This window comes from Mobula hypostoma, chromosome 8 (genome assembly GCF_963921235.1).
Source record: "Mobula hypostoma chromosome 8, sMobHyp1.1, whole genome shotgun sequence".
Classification (NCBI taxonomy): Eukaryota; Metazoa; Chordata; class Chondrichthyes; order Myliobatiformes; family Myliobatidae; genus Mobula; species Mobula hypostoma.
The window spans coordinates 144,171,574-144,199,216 of record NC_086104.1 but is presented as its reverse complement, the minus strand read 5'-3'; the positions used below and the strand labels follow the sequence as shown (position 1 = coordinate 144,199,216).

The 27,643-nt window shown below is 48.4% G+C and overlaps 1 protein-coding gene across 1 annotated transcript in view; it reads left to right on the top strand.

The window, feature by feature from the left end:
- The window catches only part of LOC134351023 (cytoplasmic polyadenylation element-binding protein 2-like), a 74,293-nt gene extending 47,770 nt beyond the window's left edge, over window positions 1–26,523 (top strand). The window contains exons 6-8 of the mRNA XM_063057002.1: window positions 13,337–13,451; window positions 15,335–15,516; window positions 22,041–26,523. Coding sequence (XP_062913072.1) covers window positions 13,337–13,451; window positions 15,335–15,516; window positions 22,041–22,268 — 525 coding nt within the window. The 3' untranslated portion in view covers window positions 22,269–26,523. The remainder of the gene's footprint in view (window positions 1–13,336; window positions 13,452–15,334; window positions 15,517–22,040) is intronic.
- The last annotated feature ends 1,120 nt before the right edge of the window (window positions 26,524–27,643 follow it).

The window sequence follows — 27,643 nt, the reverse complement described above, 5'->3', positions numbered from 1 at the left end:
GATGTGAAGTTTTAGTTTTATCTTGGACATGAAGGACATAGCTTTCAGATGAGAGTTTGGATTTTCAGAAGGGATCTGAGGGGGAATTTTTTTTTGCACAGAATGTGATTGGAATCTGGATGTGGTGGAGGCAGGTATTTTCACGTTTAACAAGCAGCTAGATGAAAACCAAGATTACATTGACCAGCCCTGTTAACTCCATGGAAAGTAAGTGGAAACAGCGAAGGATTTTGACCTCCTTGGTTCAAAGATTTGTATAGAAAGTAACTGCAGCCACAGAATTAAATGGCACTTTCTTCTGGGGGAGGACAGCAATGGCAAATTTAGATAAAATACTGAAGAGTAGAGACATAACATTGTCTACGAAGATCCGTATAGTCAAGTCTATGTTATTTCCAGCTGTGATGTATGGCTGTGAGAGCTGGACTGTTAGTAAGGCTGAATACAAAGGAATCGACGCCTTTGAACTTGAATGCTGGAGAAAAGTGTTAAGAGTTTATTGGACAGCACGAGGATCTAACAAGTCAATTCTTGAAGAAATACAGCCAGACTGCTCACTAGGAGGCTTGATTATGAGACAAAAGCTCAAATATTTTGACCACATCTTGAGAAGACAGGATTCCCTGGAGAAAACTCTCATGTTAGGTAAAGCAGAAGGTAAAAGAAGGAGAGGACAACAATGGATAGATGATATTACTCAGACAATGCGTATGACCTTGGGGGATCTTAGAGGGAGTTTCCAACAAAAAGGCTTGGTGTGCAGGAGTTCATGAGATCACAAAGAGTCTGACTCGACTTAACAACTGAACAACAACATACACGAGCTGCTAGTTTGTCTGATGCTGCCTGACCCGCTGAGTTCTTCCATCATCTTGTTCATTGGCTCCCTCCCTCCCTACCAGAGGAAGTGTAAGGCGCTCCTTCCCTCTGCTGGCCTGCAGGTAGCCCTTAGGCACGGCGTGTCACCTGCTCAGACCTGCATTCAGGGTCACGTGACACCACGGGAGCAGGTGGCGGATGGTCGTGCGAGCAGCCGGTGCACATCACAAGTCCTGGTTATGTGACCACTGACACCAGGCAGACAATCTCTGAAGAGTATTGATAACGGCTGGGGTCACCCATCTTATAAAGACACTGCCCAGAAGACGGCAATGGCAAACCACTCCTGTAGAACAATTTGCCAAGTACAATCATGGTCAAAGACCGCAATCATCCATGTCATACAAAAGGGCACATATCAAGTGAATGATTTATTGATTGGTTGAGGTGCAGCATGGAGACGGCCCTTCGAGCCACATCGCCCAGCAACCCCCAATTTAACCCTCGGCTAATCACAGGTCTACCAACCGGTACATCTTTGGACTGTGGGAGAAAATCTGTGCAATCACAGGGAGAACGTACAAACTCCTTATAGACACCTGCTGTCTCATATAATCAGGTTCTCTGATTTCTTCCCACACCTCAAAGACCTGCTTGGTAGGCTAATTGCCGCTGTGAGTTACTTGCAGCGTATGTTGGTAGGTGGGGGGAATGGTGTGAGATTAGTCTAAGTCAGGGGTTCCCAACTTTTTTTTTATGCCATGGATCCTTACCATTAACCAAGGGGTCCATGGATTGCTGATTGGGAACCCTTGGTGGAAATTTGAAGATCTGTGTAAATGGTGGGCCATTTGACCCTAAGACTGTGTGGTCTCCCAAGTCCATGAGAAGTAGACTGACTTGATTTGACAGACAGACAATAATCACTGGCTTGTGAATGAATAAGAACGGCAGAGTGTTTCAGCCAGTGCCAAAAGGGTGTTGTGAAAAGTGTTTGGAGATGTGTTGCAAGACTATCTTAAAAAGAACTGATGTCCTTGACTAAGTCAGGCAGTTTGTTTGAGTCAGGCATTGGCTGAAATATTGTGTCATTGCTTGCTGGTGATAACTAAGGCTGTACGGTTGTGAAACAATTCTGATAATTGACTTTAAACCCTTGTGTTATCAAAACGGCTTTAGGCCATGGGGCTTTTTAGCTAGAAAGTGATAAGATTTAAGTCCTGGCAAAAATCACAGATTTGGGCTGTTTGGCACATTAAAGTCACGGAGACGAGTAGTGCTCAGACAGGGCACTCTCTCTATGCCAGCCATAAAATACCCATCTACACTAATCCTGTATACCAGCATTTGATCCACAGGCTTCTGATTGAATCTCTTCAAGATGCTTCTTAAACTTCAAGGGTCTCTGCTTCCATCACCCACTCGGGCCGTGTGCTCCGTATTCCAACCACTCTCTGGATGAAAGAATTCTCCATCAGCTTGTTCCCAAACCTCTAGCACCTTATCTTAAACCTGGAGTCCATAGACCCCTCGGTTAATGGCATAAAAAGAAGTTAGGAGCTCCTGCCTTGAATTTCCCTGTAACATTTCTTCTTACTCTCTAGCTTATCTCAGCCTCTTATAGTTTTGTACACCTAATTTTGGCCTATCCCCTTGTCTCCTCCAAACAAGTCTAACCTATCCACTTTCTCCTCACAGTCTCCACCCCAAGCAACATCCCAGTGAGTCCCTCTGTATGCTCTACAATGTAATTGCATGTTTTCTATAATGTGGCAGACAGAAGTGCATGCAGATCTCCAGTCTAATGAAGCTGTACCTTGTACTCCCTGCTTTTATATTCGATGCATTGAGTTTTGCCGTTTCACAAAGCACTTCTCCTCATGTTGTCTTTATCCAATTCTCATATGAAAGGCAGGAAGGAATTGCACTTGTCCTACTCCACCAGGAATTACACTCAGTGGCCACTTTATTAGGTACCCCCCTCACCTGATAAAAGGAGTTTATGTTCGTCGTTGTCTGTTGCTGCGGCACTTCAAGGTTCAATGTGTTGTGCGTTCAGAGATGCTCTTCTGCACGCCGCTGTTGTAACACATGGTTATTTGAGTGACTGTTGCCTTCCTGTCAGCTTGAACCATTCTGGCCATCCTCCTCTGACTTCAGAGGAACACACGCAAAGTGCTGAGGAGTTCTGCAGGCAGACAACATCTGTAGAAAAGAGTAAGCAGTGGATGTTTAGGGCTGAGGCCCTTCATCAGGACTCCTCTGATTTCTTTCATTAACAAAGCATCTTCTCCCGCAGAACTGTTGCTCACTGATTTTTATTTTTGTTTTTCACACCATCCCCTGTAAATTCTAGAGACTGTTGTGCGCAAAAGTCCCAGGAGATCAGCACTTTCCGAGATACTCGGACCACCCCATCTGGCACCAGCAATCATATCATGGTCAAAGACACTTGCATCACATTTCTTCCCCATTCTGATGTTTGGTCTGAGCAACAACTGAACCTCTTGACCATGTCAGCATGCTTTTATGCGTTGGATGCTGCCATGTGATTGGCTGATTTGATATTTGCATTATGAGCAAGTGTACCTAATAGAAAGGCCACTGAGTAAATTCTAAGTGTTCAGCAAAGCAAGAGAATTCTCCTGTCTGTCCACTATAAATGAATTGCTGAGTACATTTGGGTGGAAATAATGAGGTATTTTTCCACTGAGAGGAAAGATGTTCAAAATCATGGAGACTTCATTAATAGGTAGTCCTCACTAATAGTGGGAAAAGATCCAAAGTACATGTATTGTCAAAGTATGTGCACAGTACACAACCCTGTGATTCGTCTTCCTGCAGACAGCCACGAAACAAGGAAACACCGTGGAACCTGTTCAACGACGTCATCAAACACCCAACACGCAAAAGAAAAGAACAAATCCCACAAACTGCAAAAAAAACAAGCAAATAGCACACAGAATATTGAACATCAAATGGCAGAGGCCTTGAAGCAGTCTAGGAATGTTCAATTTAGCGCTGTGTTGTTTGTTGGTAACAGGCCACAGAGCCAGGCGGCTTGAATCACAAATCACAAAAATTAGTAAAAATTAGTAATGGAAAAAAAAGAAGCAACAAGAAACACGTATAACGTGAACTGCAGAGTCCTCTTAAAAACGAATCCAATCCACAAACCACGCTGATCAAACCTTGCCAAAGACCCAAGACTCCAGCAGCAGCGAGTGAGTGGGAGAGGGAGACAGCGATGAATTCCCGCTCGCCTTCTGCTCTCGTCCTTGTTGATTTCCTGGTGGAAAGAATGATAATGAGGAAACGAGTCAGGGTGTTGATGTTGGGCACTGTGTATGACATGGTCCAGTAGTTGTCCTTCCTGTTGGTTGCCCTCTAGATGTTTACTGTTTGTTGTGTCTACGCACAGCTACATATCGATTAAATAAAAGCATGCACATGGAAGATGGCTTTAACTTGTGTATTCACATTGCAGAGAGAGAGAGAGAACACTATGCACCCGTAGACAACAGATCAATACGTAGTGCTGGGGGGGGGGGGGGTTCATTGCTCTGAAAGAAATAGGTCCATAGATTACACTTCCTCCCCCTTTAGATTAATGGAACATAAAACTGTATATGTACAAAACACTCAGTTTTCCTTTCATAAGCCAAATAAGCATGCTTTCACAATAAACAAAGAAATAAAAATAAACAAACAAACATGCTTTTAGTCCTGACGAAGGGTCTCGACCCGAAACCTCGACTGTACCTCTTCCTATAGATGCTGCCTGGCCTGCTGCGTTCCACCAGCATTTTGTGTGCGTTGCTTGAATTTCCAGCATCTGCAGATTTCCTCGTGGATGTTTTCACAGTAACGGTCCGTGACTAAATTCACAGTTCTAAAGGTTCAGTATTTTGGACAGCGCTCTGTTTCTTTCAAGATAGTGCCTCTGTCTCAGACAAGACACCTACCAAACCAGATATCACTCCACAGATCCAAAGTTCTCAGTTCCTGATGTCATGTTGGTGTCAATGACATGATCATCACTGAGAGGTAGGTCCAGTGACTGTAACATGTCCATCTTGTCGGGTGTCTCCTTCGGTTGAGCATCCAGTGTCTGGCCACATGATGTCTCAACGTCTGATCTCCAACATCCACTGTGTACATCAGTGGTCCAGTTCTTGTAGCTGTCCTACCAGGTGTCCACTTGTCTTCATGGTAATTACGCGCCAAGACTTCCTCTCCAATTTTTGAAGCCCCTTGCTGTTTCACTTGGCAACTGGCTGAACAGTTTATTCCGTACTTCCCTCTGGAGGTCTGGTTTCAGGAGGTCTATGCGAGATCTCAGATTCCTCCTCATGAACAGCATTGCAGGTGTTTGATTTGTCATCGCATGAACAGTGTTCTGAAATACATAAAGGAAGTTGTCCACTTTGTGCTGCAGAGAATTGTCCTCCTTGTCCATCACTTTAATGGGCTTCTTGAAGGTTTGGATAAACCTTCCAGCTAACCCATTCATTGCTGGGTGGTGAGAAGCTGACTTGAAATGTCAGATGCCATTTTTCTTCATAAACAGTTGGAATTCTTTTGACGTGTCTTGTGGTCCGTTGTCACCCACAGTTTGTTCTGGGAAGCCATTTCTGGTGAAGATGGTTCTCAGAGCGGGAACAGTCTGTGCTGAGGTGGTTGACTTCATTGGTATAACCTCCGGCCACTTCGAATGAGCATCCACTGCAATCAGAACCATGGAGTCCATGAATGGCCCAGCAAAGTCAATGCACACTCTTTGTTGTGGTAAAGACGGCCACTCCCAAGAGTGCAAAGGTGCCTGTGGGGCTGCACTTTGAACTTTATGGCACCCCGAACAGCTTTTGGCCAAGTCTTCAATCTGTTTATCTATTCCTGGCCACCACACATAGCTTCAGGCAAGACTCTTCATCTTGACTGTACCTGTGTCCTTCATGCAGATTCTCTAACACTCTGATACACAGTTTAGAGGGAACCACAACACGAGATCCATTCACATCATTGTTCTTTGACATGCTGACAGTTGGACTCGTCTCACTGAGAACTCTGGAAACAGGGTTACCATGAGCTGGCCATCCTTGCATGGTGATTTCTTAGACCTTTGACAGTGTCGGGTCATTCCTCGTTTACCTTTGTGTTACGAAATTTGTCACTGGCAACTGGTCCACCGATGTGTGGAACACATCTGCTGGGTTACAGTATGAAGACTTTTCTTCAGTCACTAATAGTGAAAGATGTGACAAGCCATCAGCATTGCTGTGTTGTTTGGTGCCATTGAACTCTATGTAATAAGAGTGGTCTCCTAGGAATAGAGCCCAATGTTGTAACCGGGTAGCAGTCATCACTGGAATTCCCTTCCTGGGATTCAAAATGGACACAAGGGGCTGGTGATCTGTCACTGGCATAAACTTTTGTCCATAGAGGTAGTGGTGGAACTTCTTTATTCCCCATACTAGACTAAGGGCCTCTTAATTGACCTGTGCATAACTGCATTCTGTGCTTGTCAGTGATCTTGAAGCAAACACAATTGAACGCTTAGATCCATCTTTCATAATGTGTGACTAAATGGCTCCAATCCCATAAGGACTGTGTGTCTGATGGGCAGGGATGGGTCATAATGGGTGAGCAGTTCACCGGATGTTATTAGTCTCTTTGTTTCCTTGAATGCTTTTTCACACCTTTCTGACTATTCCCACTTTGCTCCTGTCTGTGACAGTGCATTCAATAGATGCAGCACTGTGGCAATGTTTGGGAGAAATCGGTGGTAGTACCTAAGAAAGACCTGAGCTGTGACACATTCTCTGGTTTGGGTGCCTGTAGCACTGCTTCAGTCTTCTCTTGTGACTTAAGTAACCCATGCTTGTAAATGACATGACCACAATATGAGATTTCATTCTTGAAAAACTCACATTTCTCTCTCTTTGCGTGCAGACCATACTCAATCAGCCTGGTAAGCCCTTCACCAAGGTCTTGGATGTGCTCTTCATCATTTTTGCCAGTCACGATGATGCCATCGAGGTAACATTGTGTTCCTGGGATATCTTGGAGCACTTGGCCCATTGCTCTTTGCCAAATGGTTGGAGCTGATGTGACACCAAATACAAGACAATTGTAATGGAACAGTCCCTCGTGAGTGTTGATTGTGAGGCACTTCCTGCTTGATTCTTCTATCTTCATTTGCAGATAGGCTTGTGACAAGTCAAACTTTGAAAAGTTCTCCCCACCTGCCAAAGATGCAAAAATGTCTTCTATTTGTGGCAGGAGATACTGCACAGTACTCAGCACCGAGTTGATGCTCACCTTGAAATCCCCATATATGCTAATGGCTCTAGCCTTCCATTCCTTGATCACCAGGACAATGGGTGTGGCCCAGTCGTTCCACTTAACCCTGTAGAGAATTCCAGATACCTCTAAGCTCTGCAATTCACCATCCACTTGAAGACATAGGGTGTAAGGCACTGGATGTACTTTATGGAATCTTGGTGTTGCTGCTTCATCCAGTTCAATTCTTCATGCCTTTGAGTTTACCAATACCCTTCTCAAACACTTCTACATTAGCATTAAGGAGCTGTGACGTTCTCTGGTTAGTGCTACCTGTTGTAGTTGGCCTCTGGAGTTATGGACAAAGCTGACTCCGTATTTAGCTCCATTTTCAGTTTTACACCAGACACATCTATCGCGATCCAAACGATTTTGTGATCTGCTTCAGTTATACTATGCATTTCTAGGCATGTCAGTTCCTTTGTGAGACTCTTATGTTGTCTGATTCTGCTTTACATTTGGTAACTTTATGCATCTGCTTAGCTTTGTGTTTGAAACTTTTCACTCGGTTGTGCTTTTTGTCTGCTTTGCACATTCTGTCTGTGACCTTGTCTGTGATACTTCATGCAGACTTTTTCTTTGAACCAACAGTTATTTGCATCATGGGAGGTTTTGCCATGTGGATAAATTTTTTTGCTTTTTTGCACCATTCAGAAACATTTAGTGCTTTTCACATTCTAACCTCCTTTTCTGTAGTTCTGCTCCATCCTTTGCTGCAGTCTTTAACGATTTTGCAATGGTCAGTACCTGTTCTAAAGTTGAGTCTCTTTCTGCCAGTAGCCTTGTTTGAGTGTTTTGACCATGCATGCCACATACAAGCCTGTCCCTTAATGCATCAGCAAGTCCATCTCTAAAGTCACAGTACTGGGAAATTTTGTGCAGTTCTGCAGTGTATTCAGAAAGGCCTTCACCCTTTGACTGATTCCTTTTGTAAAATCCAAATCTCTCAGCTATTACCCATGGTTTAGGGCTCGAGCGATTTTGTAAAATTGTAACAATTTTGTCAAACATCTTGCCTGCTGGATGCATCAGAGACTGTACGTTCTTGGTCCGATTAAGCTAAGAAGTGTAGGTGTGGTATTTTTTTTTTGCTCCTTCATGTTGTTCGCGTTACAATATAGTTCCACCCTCTTGATATACAACTCCCGGCCTTCATTAGCACTAACAAATTCATCAACTTTCCCGACTGAACATCACCATGTTATTTTGACTTTAATTCAGCGCATCTCTCACTGTTACTATGCACTGTACTCACACGTTTGTTAGCGACTGTGACCGCCTTCTCGTGCTATTTAACTCGCGCTGCGTCGTCCCATAACTGTCAGTGCCGTTGGTGACGTTTTCTGACATTCAGGTTCGTGCCCATCGCCAATTTGTTGTGTCTGTGCACAACTATGCATCGATTAAATAAAAGCACGCTTGCGGGAGATGGCTTTAACTGGTGTATTCGCATTGCAGCGAGAGAGAGAGAGAGCAGTGCACGTGCAAAGACTGCAGATGAATACATAGTGCTAAAGTGGGGGGGGGGGTCATTGCTCAAAAAGGAATGGATCCATACCTTACAGTGTTGGCATGGGGTAACAAGAATTTCACAATGGCATGTCTGCACTGGTCTGAGGTTGACCAAACCCATTCCCTTTGAGAAAAGGTACGATGCCAGAGAGAAAAAAGACATACAAGCTCAATTTTCCGGGAAGGAAGGAAGGTTGTAAAAACATTCAGGATTGGAAGTTGCATGTTTTTCCAGCGACTACATTGGTTTTTCTTGTGTGCTCCAGTATTCTGTCACATCCCAGGGAAGTGCAAGTAGGGTACCAGGTTATAATTTATCCCTGGTGTAGACAAAAGACTGTAGGGAGATAATTGCCCCCTGAGAGCTGGCTGAGAGGCGTAGTGTGATACACGACAGAACATAGAACATAGAATAGTACAGCACATTACAGGCCCTTTGGCCCACAGTGTTGTGCCGACCCTCAAACCCTGCCTCCCATATAACCCCCCACCTTAACTTCCTCCATATACCTGTCTAGCAGTCTCTTAAACTTCACTAGTGTATCTGCCTCCACCACTGACTCAGGCAGTGCATTCCATGCACCAACCACTCTGAGTAAAAAACCTTCCTCTAATATCCCCCTTGAACTTCCCACCCCTTACCTTAAAGCCATGTCCCCTTGTACTGAGCAGTGGTGCCCTGGGGAAGAGGTGCTGGCTATCCACTCTATCTATTCCTCTTAATATCTTGTACAGCTCTATCGTGAGGAGCGGAAGGCAGTGTGGACAGGGCCGATGAACTTAACCTGTTCTTTAACAAATTTGACATTGTGGCCCCTGCCCATCCCCCACATGAGCCATCTGTTGTCGGCCCCCAACCAACACATATTCCACTCTCCCCTCCTACCCCTCCTTACAGTCCCCCACCCTGCTCTCATGACTATACCCCTTCCCCACATGAAACCACCATGATGGGCTTCACAGCTGAACAGGTGAGAAGACAGCTGAAACATCTCAACCCAAGCAAGGCTGCAGGACCGGACGGTGCCAGTACCAGGGTGCTCAAAGCCTGTGGCCCTCAGCTATGTGGAATACTTCGCCATGTATTCAACCTGAGCCTGAGGCTCCAGAGGGTTCCTGTACTGTGGAAGACGTCCTGCCTCATCCCTGTGCCGAAGACGCTGCGCCCCCGCGGCCTCAATGACTGCAGACCGGTGGCATTGACCTCCCACATCATGAAGACCCTGGAGAGACTTGTTCTGGAGCTGCTCCGGCCTATGTTCAGGCCACACTTAGATCCCCTCCAGTTCGCCTACCAGCCCCGACTAGGAGTTGAGGATGCCATCGTTTACCTGCTGAACTGTGTCTATGCCCACCTGGACAAGCCAGCGAGCACTGTGAGGGTCATGTTTTTTGACTTGCCAGTGCGTTCAATACCATCCGCCCTGCTCTGCTGGGGGAGAAGCTGACAGCGATGCAGGTGGATGCTTCCCTGGTAACATGGATTCTTGATTACCTGACTGGCAGACCGCAGTACGTGTGCTTGCAACACTGTGTGTCGGACAGAGTGATCAGCAGCACTGGGGCTCCACAGGGGACTGTCTTGTCTCCCTTTCTCTTCACCATTTACACCTCGGACTTCAACTACTGTGCAGAGTCTTGTCATCTTCAGAAGTTTTTGGATGACTCTGCCATAGTTGGATGCATCAGCAAGGGAGATGAGGCTGAGTACAGGGCTACGGTAGGAAACTTTGTCACATGGTGTGAGTAGAATCATCTGCAGCTTAATGTGAAAAGACTAAGGAGCTGGTGGTAGACTTGAGGAGAGCTAAGGTACCAGTGACCCCTGTTTCCATCCAGGGGGTCAGTGTGGACATGGTGGAGGATTACAAATACCTGGGGATACGAATTGACAATAAACTGGACTGGTCAAAGAACACTGAGGCTGTCTACAAGAAGGGTCAGAGCCGTCTCTATTTCCTGAGGAGACTGAGGTCCTTTAACATCTGCCGGACGATGCTGAGGGTGTTCTACGAGTCTGTGGTGGCCAGTGCTATCATGTTTGCTGTTGTGTGCTGGGGCAGCAGGCTGAGGGTAGCAGACACCAACAGAATCAACAAACTCATCCGTAAGGCCACTGATGTTGTGGGGATGGAACTGGACTCTCTGACGGTGGTGTCTGAAAAGAGGATGCTGTCCAAGTTGCATGCCATCTTGGACAATGTCTCCCATCCACTACATAATGTACTGGGTGGGCACAGGAGTACATTCAGCCAGAGACTCATTCCACCGAGATGCAGCACAGAGCGTCATAGGAAGTCATTCCTGCCTGTGGCCATCAAACTTTACAACTTCACTCTTCCTTCAGTTAGTCCTGACGAAGGGTCTCGGCCTGAAACGTCGACTGCACCTCTTCCTAGAGATGCTGCCTGGCCTGCTGCGTTCACCAGCAACTTTTATGTGTGTTGCTTGAATTTCCAGCATCTGCAGAATTCCTGTTGTTTGAAACTTTACAACTCCTCCCGTGGAGGGTCAGACACTCTGAGCCAATAGGCTGGTCCTAGACTTATTTCATAATTTACATATTACTATTTAACTATTATGGTTCTATTACTATTTATTATTTATGGTGCAACTGTAATAAAAACCAATTTCCCCCGGGATCAATAAAGTACTACTACTACTACTACTACTACGAACTCCTCTCATCCTCACCAGCCAGGCCCTTCGGCCCATCAGATCCATGCCGACCATTTGCACATCTTCATTTGCTTTTGTTAGGATTGTACCCTTCCAAAACTGCTGAATGTGCGGCCTCACCAGTGCCTTATAAAGCCTCAGGCCACAGAGGGACTTGGACACAGGAGAATGGGCAAGGAGGTGGCAGATGGAATAAAATGTCAGGAAATGTATGGTCATGTTCTTTGGTAGAAGGAATAAAAGCGTATACTATTATCTAATCAGGGAGAAAATTTTAAAAATCCAAGGTACAAAGGAACTTGGGAGCCCTCGTGCAGGATGCCCTAAAGGTTAACTTGCAGGTTGTGAGGAAGGCAAATGCAATCTTAGCATTCATTTTGAGAGGTGTAGAATATAAAAGTAAGGATGTAATGCTGAGGCTCTATAAGGCACCGGTGAGGCCTCACTTGGAGTATTGTGAGCAGTTTTGGGCCCCTTAGTTAAGAAAAAGATGTGCTGACATTGGAGAGGGTTTAGAGGAGGTTCACGAACATGATTCCAGGAATGAAAGGGTTATCATAAGAGGAGCGATTTCTGGTTCTGGGCCTTTACTTGCCGGAATTTAGAAGAATGGTGGGGAGGGCGGGAACTCATTGAAACCAATTGAATGTTGAAAGGGCATGATAGAGGGGATGTTTTCTATGGTGGGGGAGTCTAGGACCAGAAGTCACAGCTTAGAATAGAGGAACATCCATTTAGAACCGAGATTAAGAGGAATTCCTTTAGCCAGAGAGTGGCGAATCTGTGGAATTTGTTGCCAGGGGCGGCTGTGAAAGCCAGGTGACTGGGTGTATTTAAGGCAGAGGTTGATGGGTTCTTGATGAGTCGGGGCATGAAAGGTTACGGGGAGAAGGCAGGAGAATGGGGTCGAGAGGGAAATGGACCAGCCACGATCAGCACAGCAGTAACACAGACAGTCGAACTGCAGCCTCATGGCTCAAGCAAGCCAGGTTCGATCCTGAGCTCCGGTGCTGTCTGAGTGGAGTTTGCACGTTCTTCCTGTGCTCCGTTTTCCTCCAAGGTCCCAAAGACATGCGAGTTGGGAGGTGAATTGGGTGCTGTAAATGGCCTTTGTGTTGCTGAGTGGTAGAATTTGAGGAGAATTGATGAGAGCATGCGGAGAATAAATTGGGATGAGCATTTTTGTACGTTTAATGGTTGATGCAGACGTGGTGGGGGTGGGGGGCCCTGTTGTCATGGGCACTCCAGCTATCTGAGCACCAGACTGCAGGACTGAGGGAGTGCTGCACTGTCTGAGGTGCCGTTGTTCAGTTGAGACTCTGCCCACTCTTGAGTGACACAGAAGAGCGTACAGCACCATTATGTAGAAGATCAGGACGGTTACTCCCCTCTGTCTTGACCTCCGTGATCACCCTGCCGTTTTCAGGAGCTTTCTGTGCACAAGTCCCCTGCTCTGTTCCCCGCGTCGTGTTGCAGAACCCACTGCTGAGGCGGTCAGGACTCTCGAAAGGGAATCCGATAAGTGGCAGGGAGTATAATGGGGCAGCACGGTAGCCTAGTGATTAGCACAGTGCTTTACAGTACTGGCGAACCGGGTTCGATTCCCGCTGCCGCCTGCAAGGAGTTTGTCCGTTCTCCCTGTGGCCGTGTGGGTGCTCTGGTTTCCTCCCACAGTCCAAAAGCGTACGGGTTGGTAGGTTAATTGGTCATTGTAAATTACCCTGTGATTAGGCTGGGATTAAAAAAATCCCAGTGCTGCTCGGTGGGGCTGGAAGGGCCTATTCTCCATCAATATACAAGGGGAGGAGGATCGACTGTACTTTTCCTCAAGGAGCCAAGATGAGGGCATTGATGACGGTCTTCTATGCTGTAACGTTTCTGTAATTTTACCTCACGTACTTTGGGTCGTCCTGAGGTTGTGCTGCCTCAGCTCTGGTGCAAGAGCTTGTGTTACTCATTGGTTTTCTTTCCTCTTGTGCTTCAGGTACAGATCAGACCCTGGAGTCTGAGCGACAGCGACTTTGTCCTGGATGGGTCACAGCCTCTGGACCCCAGGAAGACCGTCTTTGTTGGGGGGGTCCCGAGACCCCTGAAAGCCGGTAGGTTGCCGAGTTGGAAAGGCCCAAGCAAGTTGGGGTAGCTGAGACGGAAGGCGCCATTCTTTCAACTTTTAACCTGAACAGGAGGGATCTATCACCCGCCAACATTTGCTCCAGCCCTTACCCTCTTCTTTTGTAATGGTTATCTCCCGCTCTATCTTTCAATGTAGATGAATGGTGTCAACCCAAAACACCAATTGTCCATTCTCCCTCAGCCCACCGCTCCCCACAGATGCTGCCTGACCCATTGGGTTTTTCCAGCATCTCATATTTTGCTTCAGGTTCCAGCATCTGCCGTGTCTTCTGTCTCCATCTTGTATTTATTCATCTGCTACACTGTGATTTGCAGGAAATTTAGAAGTCTAGGCAGGAAGTATGAGATATAATTGTCCACAGCACTTTGCAGCAAGTTTTCTTGTGATAATCACCGAGGAATCTGTTGGAAATAAAAAGACAGAATGCCGGAAACACTCAGCGGGTCAGGCAGTATCTGTGGAAGGAGAAAGAGTTAACTTTGTACGACATTGATTCTTCATCAAAGCCAAACCTCTCCAATTTACAGTCTGCATTTTAATAAATTTTAGACTTATTCAGTTTTCAGCCTCAGCAAGGTGACCTTCTCACATCCCTCCCACCCCTCCTCCATCTGCCCCTCTCCTCCCCTCTCTCCCACCCACCCCTCCTCCATCTGCCTCTCTCCTCCCCTCTCTCCCTCCCACCCCTCCTCCATCTGCCTCTCTCCTCCCCTCTCTCCCACCCACCCCTCCTCCATCTGCCTCTCTCCTCCCCTCTTTCCCACCCACCCCTCCTCCATCTGCCTCTCTCCTCCCCTCTCTCCCACCCACCCCTCCTCCATCTGCCCCTCTCCTCCCCTCTCTCCCACCCACCCCTCCTCCCCTCTCTCCCACCCACCCCTCCTCCATCTGCCCCTCTCCTCCCCTCTCTCCCACCCACCCCTCCTCCATCTGCCCCTCTCCTCCCCTTGCTCCCACCCACCCCTCCTCCATCTGCCTCTCTCCTCCCCTTTCTCCCACCCACCCCTCCTCCATCTGCCCCTCTCCTCCCCTCTCTCCCACCCACCCCTCCTCCATCTGCCCCTCTCCTCCCCTCTCTCCCACCCACCCCTCCTCCATCTGCCCCTCTCCTCCCCTCTCTCCCACCCACCCCTCCTCCATCTGCCCCTCTCCTCCCCTTTCTCCCACCCACCCCTCCTCTATCTGCCTCTCTCCTCCCCTTTCTCCCACCCACCCCTCCTCCATCTGCCTCTCTCCTCCCCTCTCTCCCACCCACCCTTCCTCCATCTGCCGCTCTCCTCCCCTCTCTCCCACCCACCTCCTCCCCTCCCCCTCCCCTCAGCCTACCTCCCCCTGGTGCCCCTCCATCCCTCGGCCCAGATGAAGGATTGCCCACTTCCTTCCCACAGTTGCTCTAATTTCAAAGTAAGTTTACTATCCAAACACTTGTGTGTCACCGTATTCTACCCAGAGATTCATTTTCTTGCAGATATTTTAAGGGGAAAAAAGAAATACAATAGAATTTTATGAAAAACATACATAAACAAAGATTAACAAGCACAACTGTGCAGAAGAGGTCAAACTGTGCAAATGAAACATAATACTGAGAACATGAGTTGTAAAGAGTCCTTCAAAGTGTGTCTGCTGGTAGGGAATCATTTCAGAGTTGTGGTGAGTGAAGTTACCCACTCTGCCTCAGAAGCCTGATGTTTGAGGGGTAATAAATCTTACTGAACCTTGTGCTGTGGGATCCAAGGCTCCTGTCCGATGGCAGGACCCCGAGTTCTTCCAGCACTTTGCACGCTGTGTTATGATGGGTACTACGTTGGGGAGGTTACCCTGGATGACACCGCGTTCTTCCTCTTGCAGTGGAGCTGGCGATGATCATGGACCAGCTTTACGGGGGCGTTTGCTACGCTGGCATTGACACTGACCCCGATTTGAAGTACCCCAAAGGAGCGGGCAGAGTGGCGTTCGCCAACCAGCAGAGCTACATCGCGGCGATCAGCGCCCGTTTCATCCAGCTGCAGCACCGGGACATCGACAAGCGGGTAAGGCCATCCCCTCCTCAGCCCCCTCGAGGTACCAGGGAGACAGCCGGGTCGGGGCAAGGAGCCTGCACCCTTCCCGATCCTCAGGCTTCCATTGGGAGGGTAACTTCGGGATCCCAATGACCAGTCAGTGCACAGTGAGATCCCACCAGCAACGGTGAGATAATTTGCTGTCAGGGGTAACGCACAGAAAATACTGGAGGAGCTCGGCGGGCCAGGCAGCATCTATGGAGGGGGATAAGCAGTCAACGTTTTAGGCCGAAAAGGACCGGAAAGGAAGGGGGCAGAAAGTGCGGGGAGGGGGATGGAGTACAAGATGGTAGGTGATAAGTGAGACCAGATGATGGAGAAGGTGGGTCACTGGGGTGGGGGGCAGGGGGAGGAGCGATGTGAGAAGCTGGGAGGTAATAGGTGGGAGAGATAAAATACTGAAGGGGGAGGAACCCAATAGGACAGGGCAGTGGAACAAGGGGAGGAAATGTGGGGAATCGGAGGGTGCCGATGGGCAGGTCATTGGGGCCCTGGAGAAGAGAAGGGTCTGGAAGTACAAACGTTTGTAGACTAGGGAGAAGAGTCTTTGGTGGCCATCGTGTTCTTTCACTGAGGAAGGACTAGAGTTGTTCATGCCACTTGAAGAAACTGGCAGAGTGGGACTTATTCTCTAGCTTCTGTCCTCTCTTATTAGATTTCTCCTTCTTCAGCCTTTTATCTCTTAATAATTACCTCCCATCCCCCCTTCCTTCTCCCATCTACACACCTTCCCCCTTACCCATCATCTACCAGCTTGTACTTCTCCCAACCCCCTCATCTGCTTTCTGCCCCCCACCCCCTCCACTCCATCTCCAGTGCTGATGAAGGTTTTTGGCTTGAAACATTTACTGGTCATTTCCCTCCACGGATGCTGCCTGACTTCTGAGTTACTCTGGCGTTTTGTGTGTGTTTTGCTGAAGATATCCAGCATCTGCAGAATCTCTGGTGTTTGCACTCTCAGGGGTGTTGTTTGAGGGCACACAGTGGGGTAGGAGCACTGAAGGCATCTCCCGGCTCCTGTGGCGTGCCTTACTGGTTCGTCCTATTCATTAGATAGGGCAAGTGAGGCTTGAGTTTGACGCCTCATTAGCAGATGGGAAGGACCATCTCTATTTGTGGGAGGCTGGCTGCTGATGGAAACAGACTTTGTTCTGTTGGCTTTGGAACCAGAGAGGGGATGAGATCATTGGGTTGTGATGATGATGTGGCAGGCTTTGCCTGAGGCAAGGGAAGGCGGTTTGACATATGAGGAGCATTGGATGTCTCTGGGTTTGTAATCAATCAAGTTCAGGGGTGGGGGGTGGGGCGTGGATCTCGTAGAAACCTACTGGATGGCAAAGGGTCTTGATAGAGTGGAAGTGGAGAGAATGTTTCCATGATTAGGAAAGTGCAGAATCCAAGGGCGCAGCCTCAGAATGAAAGGACTGAAGAGTTGAAGAGGATTTCCTTCATCTAGAAGGTGGTGAATCTATACTTGGTTTTTGCCACAGACAGCGATGGTGGCCAAGTCATCGAGTGCAGTTAAGCCAGAGATTGATGGGTTCTTGATTGGTAAGGGTTATGGGGAGAAGGTGGGTGAACGTGGTTGAGGAAATGGCTGAGTTGATGGGCCGACTGGTCTATTTCTGTTCCTACCATCTTGTGGTCATATTCCAAGGAGGAATTGGAAATGTACAGAGAAGGAGCCATTTTCAGGACAATATTGACGGCTTTCAAGGGGCTTGGCTGGGTCAGACACAATGGGCTGAATGGTCTTCAAGTATCAAATGCAATATTTCAGGTTCATGCGGTATAATTTCAAACGAAGTCCAAACTTCCACTGGAGGTAGATTCTGAACTATTCCCTTCCTGTGAACTTCATCCTGGTTCTCCAGCCTCCGCTCTCACAACTTCTGATGGTTCCCGAGTGTCCACGAGAGGGCAGCAGAGAGTCAGTTCCAGCCTCAGTGGGAGATGTCTGAAAACTGTGACCAAGTGGAATGTTCTACCATGAGATCAGCGCCCCCAGTACCCGCCCTACACTGACCAGCATTTGGATTGGGTCTCCCAGCATCCTAGATTGGGGCAGTGAGGAAACAGAGTCTCTGACCTACCACGCCAACCATCCCGCTCTCACTTATACCAATTATACACTAATCCAATTCTCCATCTGCTCCCACCCACTCTACCATTTACTTGCGTACTCATGGCAAGTCGCAGTGGCCAACTAACTTGCCAGCCTGCAGGAGCGTAAGATATAGGGTTAGAATTAGGCCATTCAGCCCATTGAGTCTGCTCCACCATTCCATCATGACTAGTACATTATCCCTCTTAACACCATTCTTCTGCCTTCACCCCATAACTTTTGACACCCTGACTAATCAAGAACCTATCACCTTACATTCCATCTGAGTAGCCTCCAACCTGATGGGACAAATATTGATTTCTCCTTCTGGTAATATTTTTCTCCCTCTCCCTCCCCTTTTCTTCTATTCCCTTTTTTCTCTTCTCATCTGCCTATCACTTCCCCCGGGTCCCCTCCTCCTTCCCTTTCTCCTAAGGTCCGCTTTCCTCTCCTATCAGGTTCCTCCTCCTGCCCTTTACCTTTCCCACCCACCTGGCTTCACCCATCACCTGGGTATTCTCCTTCCCCTCGGCCCACCTTTTTATTTTGGCATCTTCCCAGACCCTCTGGCCTGAAAAGTCAACTCTTTATTCACCTCCATAAAAACTGACTGATCTAAGTTCCTTCAGCATTTTGTGTGTGTGGCTATCAACCTCTGCTTTAAATATTTCGGGATGTGTGAGCAAACCAGAGCCCCCGGAGGGTCACGGGGAGAATGTACAGGCTCCATGCAGAGAACATCCGAGGTCAGGTTTGAACCTGTGTCACTGGAGCTATGAGGCAGTGGCTTTACCAATCCTTTCAGTCTGCCTAGAGAATCTGTTTCATTGCACGGATGGTCATGGGGCTGGTAGACACTGCCCCCTTGTGGCTACCCAGAGGTGCAGCATTTTCATATGTAGTTCTGCAGCAGGGACAAAACCTTGCACTTACTGTTGTGCCTTGTATATCACTAATTGGATTTGTAGTCAGTTAAGTATTCTTGAAGCATAGTCTCTGCATTGTAGGCATCACAAATAGTTATTCTGCACAGAGCAAGCTACCACAAACTTTAAAGATTAGCTTCATCCATCACATCTACATTGAAAAGTATGTCATTTGCATCATAACAAGTCGCCAAAGGTTGTGTTGGGCAAAGCCTGCAAGTGTCACAATGCTTCTGGCACGAACATATGCTCATGATTCACTAACCCGAAACCGTGCATCTTTGGAATGTCGGAGGAAGCCCTCGTGGTCACAGGGAACGTACAAACTCCATACAGTGGGAATTGAACCCAGATCTCAAAACTGGCTCTATAAAAGCATCACACTATGCTCTATTGCCACCCTACTTGTCACAATAAATAGGTCAGCTGTGGTGTAGCAATGGGGAGGGGGGTTAAAATTTAGTTGCAAAGAGATAAAATAAGTTGAGGGATAAATGTCTCCCATCCACTACATAATGTACTGGCTGGGCACAGGAGTACACTCAGCCAGAGACTCATTCCACCGAGATACAATACAGAGCGTCATAGGAAGTCATTCCTGCCTGTGGCCATCAAACTTTACAACTCCTCCCTTGGAGGGTCAGACACCCTGAGCCAATTGGCTGGTCCTGGACTTATTTCCTGGCATAATTTACATATTACTATTTAATTATTTATGGTGCAACTGTAACGAAAACCAATTTCCCTCGGGATCAATAAAGTATGACTATGACTACTAAAAGTCAGAGTCACACAATAGTGAAACAAGCCCTTCAGCCCGTCAAGTTTATTCCGACCATCTTGCACTCATTACTCAATACATCCTGTATTTTTCTCACCAATTCCTCCCAGATTCAGTCACTCATGCACCAGGGGTAATATATGGGAGGAAATAGAGTACCCGAGAGAGACCTGCGCGGTCTCAGGCAGAATTTGCAAACGCCACACAGACAGCACCCGAGGTCAGGATTGTACCCAGGTCGCTGGAGGTGTGCGGCAGCAAAGACCAGAGTCAAAGCTGAGCTTGTTGTCGTCAGCACAACTCTTATGTATTCACAGGTGCAATGAGGAGCTGGCTTGTGGTGACATCACAGGCACAGAGCATCAGAGGTGTAACCTTCACAAGGAAAACTCAAACTAAACAGAAGTTATACAAAATTATACAAGAGATGAAACAACTGGAGCAGAACAAGTCCACTGTAGTGCAAGGTGGCCAATGTGTTCTCATACTAAGGTGGTGCCATACTGACCATAAGGAATAGAATTAGGCCATTCAACCCAAGTCTGCTCTGCTATTTCATCATTCTCCATGGAGGATGAGATCCCATTCTCCTGCCCTCTCCCTGTAACTTCCACGCCCTGATGAATCAAGAACCTCTCTACTCCGCCTTAAGTGCATTCAAAGATCTGGTGCCCACAGCCACAGATCCACAGATTCACCATCCTCTAGGCAAAGAAGTTCCTCCTCACCTCCTTTCCAAGTAGACGTCTCTCTGCTCTGAGGTTGTTCCCTCTGGTCCTATACTTACCCACCAAAGGAAATATCCTCTCCACATCCACTCCATTGAGGCTTTTCAACATTTGATAGGTTTCAATCAGACCTCCTGCTCATTCTTTTAAATTCCAGCGAGTACAGGCCCAGAGCCTTCAATCGCTCCTCATGTGATAAGCCTTTCGTTCCTGGAATCATTCTTGTGAACCTCCTCTGAACACTCTCCAATCTCAGCACATCCTCTCCTAAATAAAGGGCCCAAAACTGCTCACAGTCCGCCAAGTGAGGCCTCACCAGTGCCTTATGAAGCATCAGCATTACATCTTGCCTTTATATTTCAGTTCTTTGAAACGAATGCTAACATTGCCTTTGCCTTCCTCACCATCGACTCAACCTGCAAATTAACTTTTAGGGAATCCCGCACAAGGACTCCAAAGTCCCCTTGCACCTCAGATTTTTGAATTTTCTCCCCATTTATTTAGTGAGGCATTCATTAAGGTTGTGCTAGTGGTTCAGCAACTGAATGGTTGAAGGGAAATAGCTGTTCTTGAACCTAGAACTTCAGAATTCTGTACCTTCTATCTGATGGTAGTTGTGAGCAGCTCTGCTACCTGTGTCACAATGTTGTCCTGCTCCCCAGAAGCCCTGCAACAACCTCCTGATCAACTTCAAACTTACTATGGGACCCGTACACCTACCAGACGGGGAATTTGCTTTATGTAATAAAAACAAAAGTACACTGGAAGTGCTCAACAGGTTAGACAGCACCCGTGGAAAGAGAAACAGCGCTAACATCTTCAACAAAAACGTTGACTTCTCTTTCACAAACAGGAGAAAATCTGCAGACGCTGGAAATCTGAGCAACACACACAAAATGCTGGAGGAACTCAGCAGGCCAGGCAGCATCTATGGGAAAGAGTACAGTCGACACTTCGGGCCAAAATCCAGTCCTGCCGAAGGGTTTTGGCCGGAAATGTCAACTGTACTCTTTTTCCATAGATGCTGCCTGGCCTGCTGAGTTCCTCCAGCATTTTGTGTGTGTGTTGCTTAAACTGGGAGGCAGATGGAGCCAGGTGGAGATTACTACTGGAAGGAGATAAGCAGGAACATAAGGGAGTCCCAGTGTTGGACGCCACAGGTTTCTCCCTGACTCCGGTGTCTGGTTCTGGTTCTATCTCCCCTAATGGTTCCCATTTTCACCTCCGTTATATATCGGATTCCAAGGCGGGTAGACCCTTGTGTTGCTGTGCATTGCCCTCCAGCTTCCATCTCCAACCTTCACACTCACCTCCCACTACCTCTGTACCTCGGACTTAAATTCTAAACACAAGAGATTCTGCATATGCTGGAAATACACACGTACACACACTCTCTCACACGCAGAAAGCTGAAGGAACTCAGCAAGTCGGGCAGTATGATGGGTCACAGCCCAAACTGTCCACTGTGCATACCCCTCCCTAGGTGCTTCCTGACTTGCCGAGTTCCTCCAGCACTTTGTGTGTGTTATTCCTTTATTGTATTTCTCTCTTTGCCTCTGTCCATCGTTTACCTACCACTCTCTCCCCAGCTCTGTCCCTCATTCCCCACGCTGCACAACCTCTTTCACTCTTCCTCAGATCACCTGTCTTACCGCTTTTCCGCTATGTACTGGCCATCTCCACTCTGAGTCCTGATGCAGGGTTCCGACCTCGAGGGTGCTCAGTGTCTTTCTTTTCCCCCCTCGGATGCTGCTCGACCGGCTGAGTTCTTCCAGTAGCTCACCTGCTTTTCATGTCAACAGCGGGACTGCAGGGTGCAGTCAGGAGCTTGCAGTGCTGGGGAGAGGATTCTGGTGTGCTGGAGATTGGGAGGAGAGGCTCGGAGAGGGGTGGGTGGGAGAGGTCATGTATTGAGGGTGCAAAAAAAAATGATCCGGATTCCTGTTGCTCGGCAGGTGGAGGTGAAGCCATATGTCCTGGTGGACCAGCTGTGCGACGAGTGTCAAGGCGCCCACTGCAACGGCAAGTTCGCCCCCTTTTTCTGCGCCAACATCACCTGCCTGCAGTACTACTGTGACTACTGCTGGACCAGCATCCACTCCCAGGCAGGACGCGAGTACCACAAGCCTCTGGTCAAAGAAGGGGGGGAAAGGCTGCGACAGCTGCCCTTCCGCTGGAGCTAAGAGACCCGGCCCAAAACCCACTACCCTGTGGGACTTGGACGTCTGTACCTAGTGGCTCTTTGTTAATTGGCCCATTCCTTTATTTAGAAGTGTTTGCGCACCGAATTTTCTTACCCAGTATATCTTTTGATTAATTATTTTTAAAGCAGAGAGATTTGGTTTTGGGTGAAGCACTAACCCGAGGGAGCGATGGGTGCTTGTTTCTTGTTTTTGAGGGGGTGGGGTGGGTTCTCCACCTAAGGGTTTCCTCTTTGCAGCACTGGGAAGGTGGAGGGTTGAGTTGTGAGCACGGAGGGTGGAGGAAGGGTCCCGTTGGGCAAGACTGAGGTTGGTTGAGGGAGGGAGGGAGGAGTGGGCTGGCGGTTTTGTTCCAACAGTTTGCAGTGAGAGGGGCTGCACACAGGCTGGAGAGTGGAGAGAACGAGCAGAGCCCGAGTTAGGGGGCTTGTCTGGCTGAACACACTCGCATGTTCCGCGGTCAGTAGTCAACTACTTCCACATGGGCTACGCTGCACTACTGCCCCTGTGACTGTACCCACTGATCTTTCTCTTCCACCTCTCCCCACCCCGCGGCACCGCTCACCGATCTTTCTCCCCCCCACCCACAAATCTTCCCCACACCCCCCTGCAGCCCCGCCCACCGATCTTCCCCACCCCCCCATGGGCCCACACACCAATCCCCCCCCCACATGGCCCAGCTGACCACTCTTCCCCCCCCCTTCCCCATGGCCCCATCCACCATTCCCCGTACATGGCCGTGCCTGGCAACCCACCGCCAATTTTCATATCACCCTGCCCACAGATGCTGGCTTCCGATTCTGACATGGCCCTGCCTAACAGTCCCCCTTGCTCCCCACATCTTTATTATGGGTGCTCCCCTCCTTCCCCTTCCCTGCTGACGTGTCCAGCTAACCCCATGGCCGTATCTTTCTACCCATTCCTGATCGTGGCCCCGTCCCATTCCACAGAGGGAGTTCTGTTTGCTTCACCCTCACCCCGGCAGCATTCAGCCCCACCCTGATTCCATCTCCACACTCCCCCTCCTCCACCAACTGCACACTATTACACCGTACCCCAATTTAATTTTCACTCGCACACCCCTCTCCTGTCACTCCCACCCCCCCATTGGGGATGCTCCCCAAATACAGCCCCCCCTTTCTTCCCACTGAATATCGCCCCCGCAGGTCTGCGGGTGTTGAGAAGGGTCTGGCTGTCCCTGCCCCTGTTGTGGACTGTTTTCTGTCAACATTATTGACCTTTGAGACCCCGACCTGCTGGAATTGGTGGGATACACAGGGAAGGTGCCCAAGACCCGGTGGAAGGGAGAGGAGACAGAGATTTGGACCTAGTTACACCCTCCAGTAAGTCCTATCACCGGAGGAGCCCTCATTCTCTGCCCCCCGTGTGTGAGATCCATTTGATTGGGTGATTGAGATCACTGCTGGTCAGTGGACTTGCCACTTGGAATATCTATAACGGCAGTGAAGGTACTGGCCAGCCCTGGTCTCCTTTACTCTGCCTGAGCAGCTCTGGCAAGATCTGATTCCAAACCCATGTCCAGGGGCACGGAGTACACAGCAAGTCTTCAAGCGTGATTGCAGTGTGGAATGATGTTGGGCTTGGTCTCCCAACGCATTTAGCCCCACAGCACGAGCCTGTGCCCGCAGGGCAGTGCAGAGGCAGGACTGCCACAATCTGGGAGCTTTTGGGACGTTAAAACACACCCCTGGGCTCTGTCTCTTTGTTTCTCTCGCCCCCCCCCCACCCCGATCTCTCTTGACACCTTTTCTCCACTGTTGCCCTGGGCAACCTGAGGTAACGCCAGTCCAGCCCAGGGTTCCCTGGAGCACCTCCTGTTGTCTTGCCCTCCAGTGCATCCCCTTCCCCTCTGAGTGTGGTGCTGCTGCAGCAGGGCTGCTGAGTGAGGTCCGTGCCGTGCCTCACTGGGTGGGTCTCCTCCTCGCAGTGGGTCAAACCCAGGAGGATGGGCTGGTTGGCTTGTGGAGCAGGGACTGAAGAGGGTGGTGTGGTTGAGGGGTGGGGAAGGTACACTGAGTGTGTGTGTGGCTGCTCCCTCTGCCGTCGGGGTGAAGATGTGACCACATTGACTGCTGAAAGTTTTGTGCTGCTGTTCTCTCGCTCAGCTGTTGGGTGGTGGAGATATTATGTGCCCCTGGCAGTGGGCTGTGGAGGGCCCTGTGCCTGTGTGTGTGTTTGTGTGTGCACACCTTGGCCCTGTCAGAACAAGGGTGAACTCGTGTGAGGTGATCTGCACTTGGCCACTACAGGGGTTCAAGTGACCTGGCCCAGTCACACGTCCATCCTGGCCAATGGCAGAGCCACTTGCCTGCCTGTGCTTGGCCAATGGCAGAGCCACTTGCCTGCCTGTGCTTAGCCAATGGCAGAGCCACTTGCCTGCCTGAGCTGGCCAATGGCAGAGCCAGCGGCCTTTCCACCCCATGTGATTGGCCGTGCCGAATGTTCACCCTTGCCAATGGGGGAGCTGGTTCTGCACTGAGTGGGATCATTTAGCACGTGGATTAGACTTGGTTCGGGGAAGTGAGGGAAGGCGAGGTAAGATGAGAGGAGGTGAAGGAAGGGGAGATATGGTAAGGTGAGGGGATTTCACATGAGGTGAGTTTGAAGTCGTGTGCCCGACAGACAGGACAGGGAGAGACATGGGCCAGCAAGGTACCCAGTAAGGTCCGGCTACTGTCTCACTGGGAGGGGGGTTGGTTTGGGGTTGGGGAGAAGAATCACACAGGGCTCCGTTTGCACAGAAAGCACTTTAGCACAGCCTCCCCCCCCCCCCCCTTACAGCGAAGCAAAATCCCCCACCCAACATAACCCGACTTGGAGCAGAGTGATCAGCACTCGTTTTGTTTTCTCTTCTTCATTAGATAATCTTTCTGTTAATCATTACAATGTGTGATTGTGGCCCTTGGATCATGCAGCACTGTTTTGAGAGGTAATCAGGGATAGCACGCCTAATGTGCTCTCTTAAATTCCCCCCCCCCACACTAATCCCAACACCCATACACTTTGCAATCCCATAGAACAGGTGGCCTGGTCAGTGTGGACAGTTTGACACAGGTAATCCCCTGGGTACCTCCAGGCAGCGGTTTGGATCAATTGGCCAGTGAGAGAGGTTAACTAGGAAGCATTAATTACACGTCGAATTCCCTCAGAATCCCCCCCCCCCCCACCGCCCCGAGTTTTTGAAATAACTCAGGGGTTCCCGGGGTGTTGGGACCAGAGGGCACAAAAGAAAGAGAGACCTCCTGAACACAGAAGCCCATTCTAAATCTGTCTCTACCGCTGCTTGGGCTTCATCGCGATGGAAGGTTTCAGCTCTCCTGGTACGTCAAGGTGTTCCAGAACCGCACCAGCTAACACTGAGGGTATCGTGTCACACATTAGGTTGGCTGGTCCCGGTAGGTCTGCCCTGTCCCGAGTGCCCCTGTGCCGGACAGGAGGCGGAGAGACCTTCCAGGCTGGTGGTGCGGTGGGACATCTCTAGCATAATGCAGCCAAGAGCAGGGGAGGACCTTGCAGGTTAACGTGGTGTGGTTGGGTGGAGGGGAAGCATTGTGAAGCCAAGTCTCCCTGGAAGATGCCTTTCAAGGCCAAGTGGGGTTATCAGGAGGAAAAGGGGAGCAAACCTGAAGAGGTGGTAGCGTCTTAACTAGAAGTAGGGTTGTGGGGAGTGGGAGAGAGAAAATGACTTACTTGTATAGTGTCTGTTCCTTGGATTCAGATTTAACATACCTAATAACACAACATCTTGTAAACAAACTACCAGAGTCTGGAATATTTCACACTTGAACTAGGTTGTAGCAGTTTTGTAAAAACAAAATATATAAATCAGTAAATGAGATGCTGCTTTTTTCTACTAAGGAGTCACATGATTTTTGTATTTTTGTATTGCAACTTTATCGTCCAGTGATGTTTTCTATTACTAATGGTTGTATGTAATGTCGAACATGAACATGTGACTCTGTAGATATATAGTAGATACCTCAGATTTTTTTTTCAATTTTAAAATCTTATTTTTTTTCTCTGAAATAAATATATTTCGGTTCTGCAAAGACTGACAGATAATTTATCTTTTAGTTTAGTTTGGAAATAACATATAATTATATAAATATATATTATATAAAAGGCAGTATGCACACTGTAAAATTAAAAATGTATCAAGTCTTGAGGTAAAATGTTTAACAATGAGAATTTGATTTGCCAAATAAATGCTTGATTTATGTGAGTATTTTGTTGAATTGTTTTTATTGGTGCAAGTAATTAGATTATGAAGACACGTAGTCCCCTTTTATTGTCATTTAGTAATGCATGCATTAAGAAATGATACATTATTTCCTCCGGTGTGATATCACAAAACACAGGACAAACCAAGACTGAAAAAACTGACAAAACCACAAAATTATACATATAGTTACAACAGTGCACAATACCGTAACTTGATGAAGAAAGTCCGTGAGCACAGTAAAGTTCAAAGTTTCTCAAATATCCCACATCTCATGCAGTTGGGAGAGGGAAGAAAAACTCTCCCTGCCATGCCGACCACAATCCGACTCTGAGTCATCTGAAAACTTCGAGCTCTGATCAGCTCTCCGACACTGAGTACTGAGTGCCATCTCTGTCCGAACCATTCAACCTCCTTCTCGGTCGCCAAAAGCAGGCAAGGCTGGGGATTTTGAGGCCTACCCTCCGAAAGATTCCCGACCACACAGTAACGACAGCAGCGAACGGGTTTTTCAGAAATTTCTCCAGATGTTCCTCTGTGATTTCACGTCCACTCTCCATCAAATCAGAATTGTCCACGGCCCCTATTTAACAGATACGACATCATTTTTCACCGAGTGCTGTGCACACGCGGCGCGCCGCCATCTTCTCCTCCTGCTGGTTAAGGGTCAAGGGGTTGTTGAAAATGTTGGTCATCATGTTGGGGATGTTCCTTATCTAGGAAAGGATGTGCCTGCACTGAAGAGGGTCCAGAGGAGGTTGACAAGAATGATTCTGGGAATGAAAAGGTATGAGGAGTGTTTGATGGCTTTGGGTCTGTACTCAGTAGGGTTTAGAAGTGTGGGGAGATGAGGGAAGGATCTCACTGAAACCTATTGAACCTATCCTAGATAGAGAGGGTGATTCCTGCAGTGGGGGAGTCCAGGACCAGAGGGAACATCCTCAGAATAGAGTAGGGGTTCCCAACCTGGGGTCCAGTGGGAGGTAAAAAGGAACAGTATGTAAAGCCTTGGAAGTTAGGATCAAACAAAGCACATGAGGAGTATAAAAAGGGCCAGGAAAACAGAAACTAAAGAAAGAAATTAGGAAAGCCAGGACAGGCCATGAGAAGTCCTTGG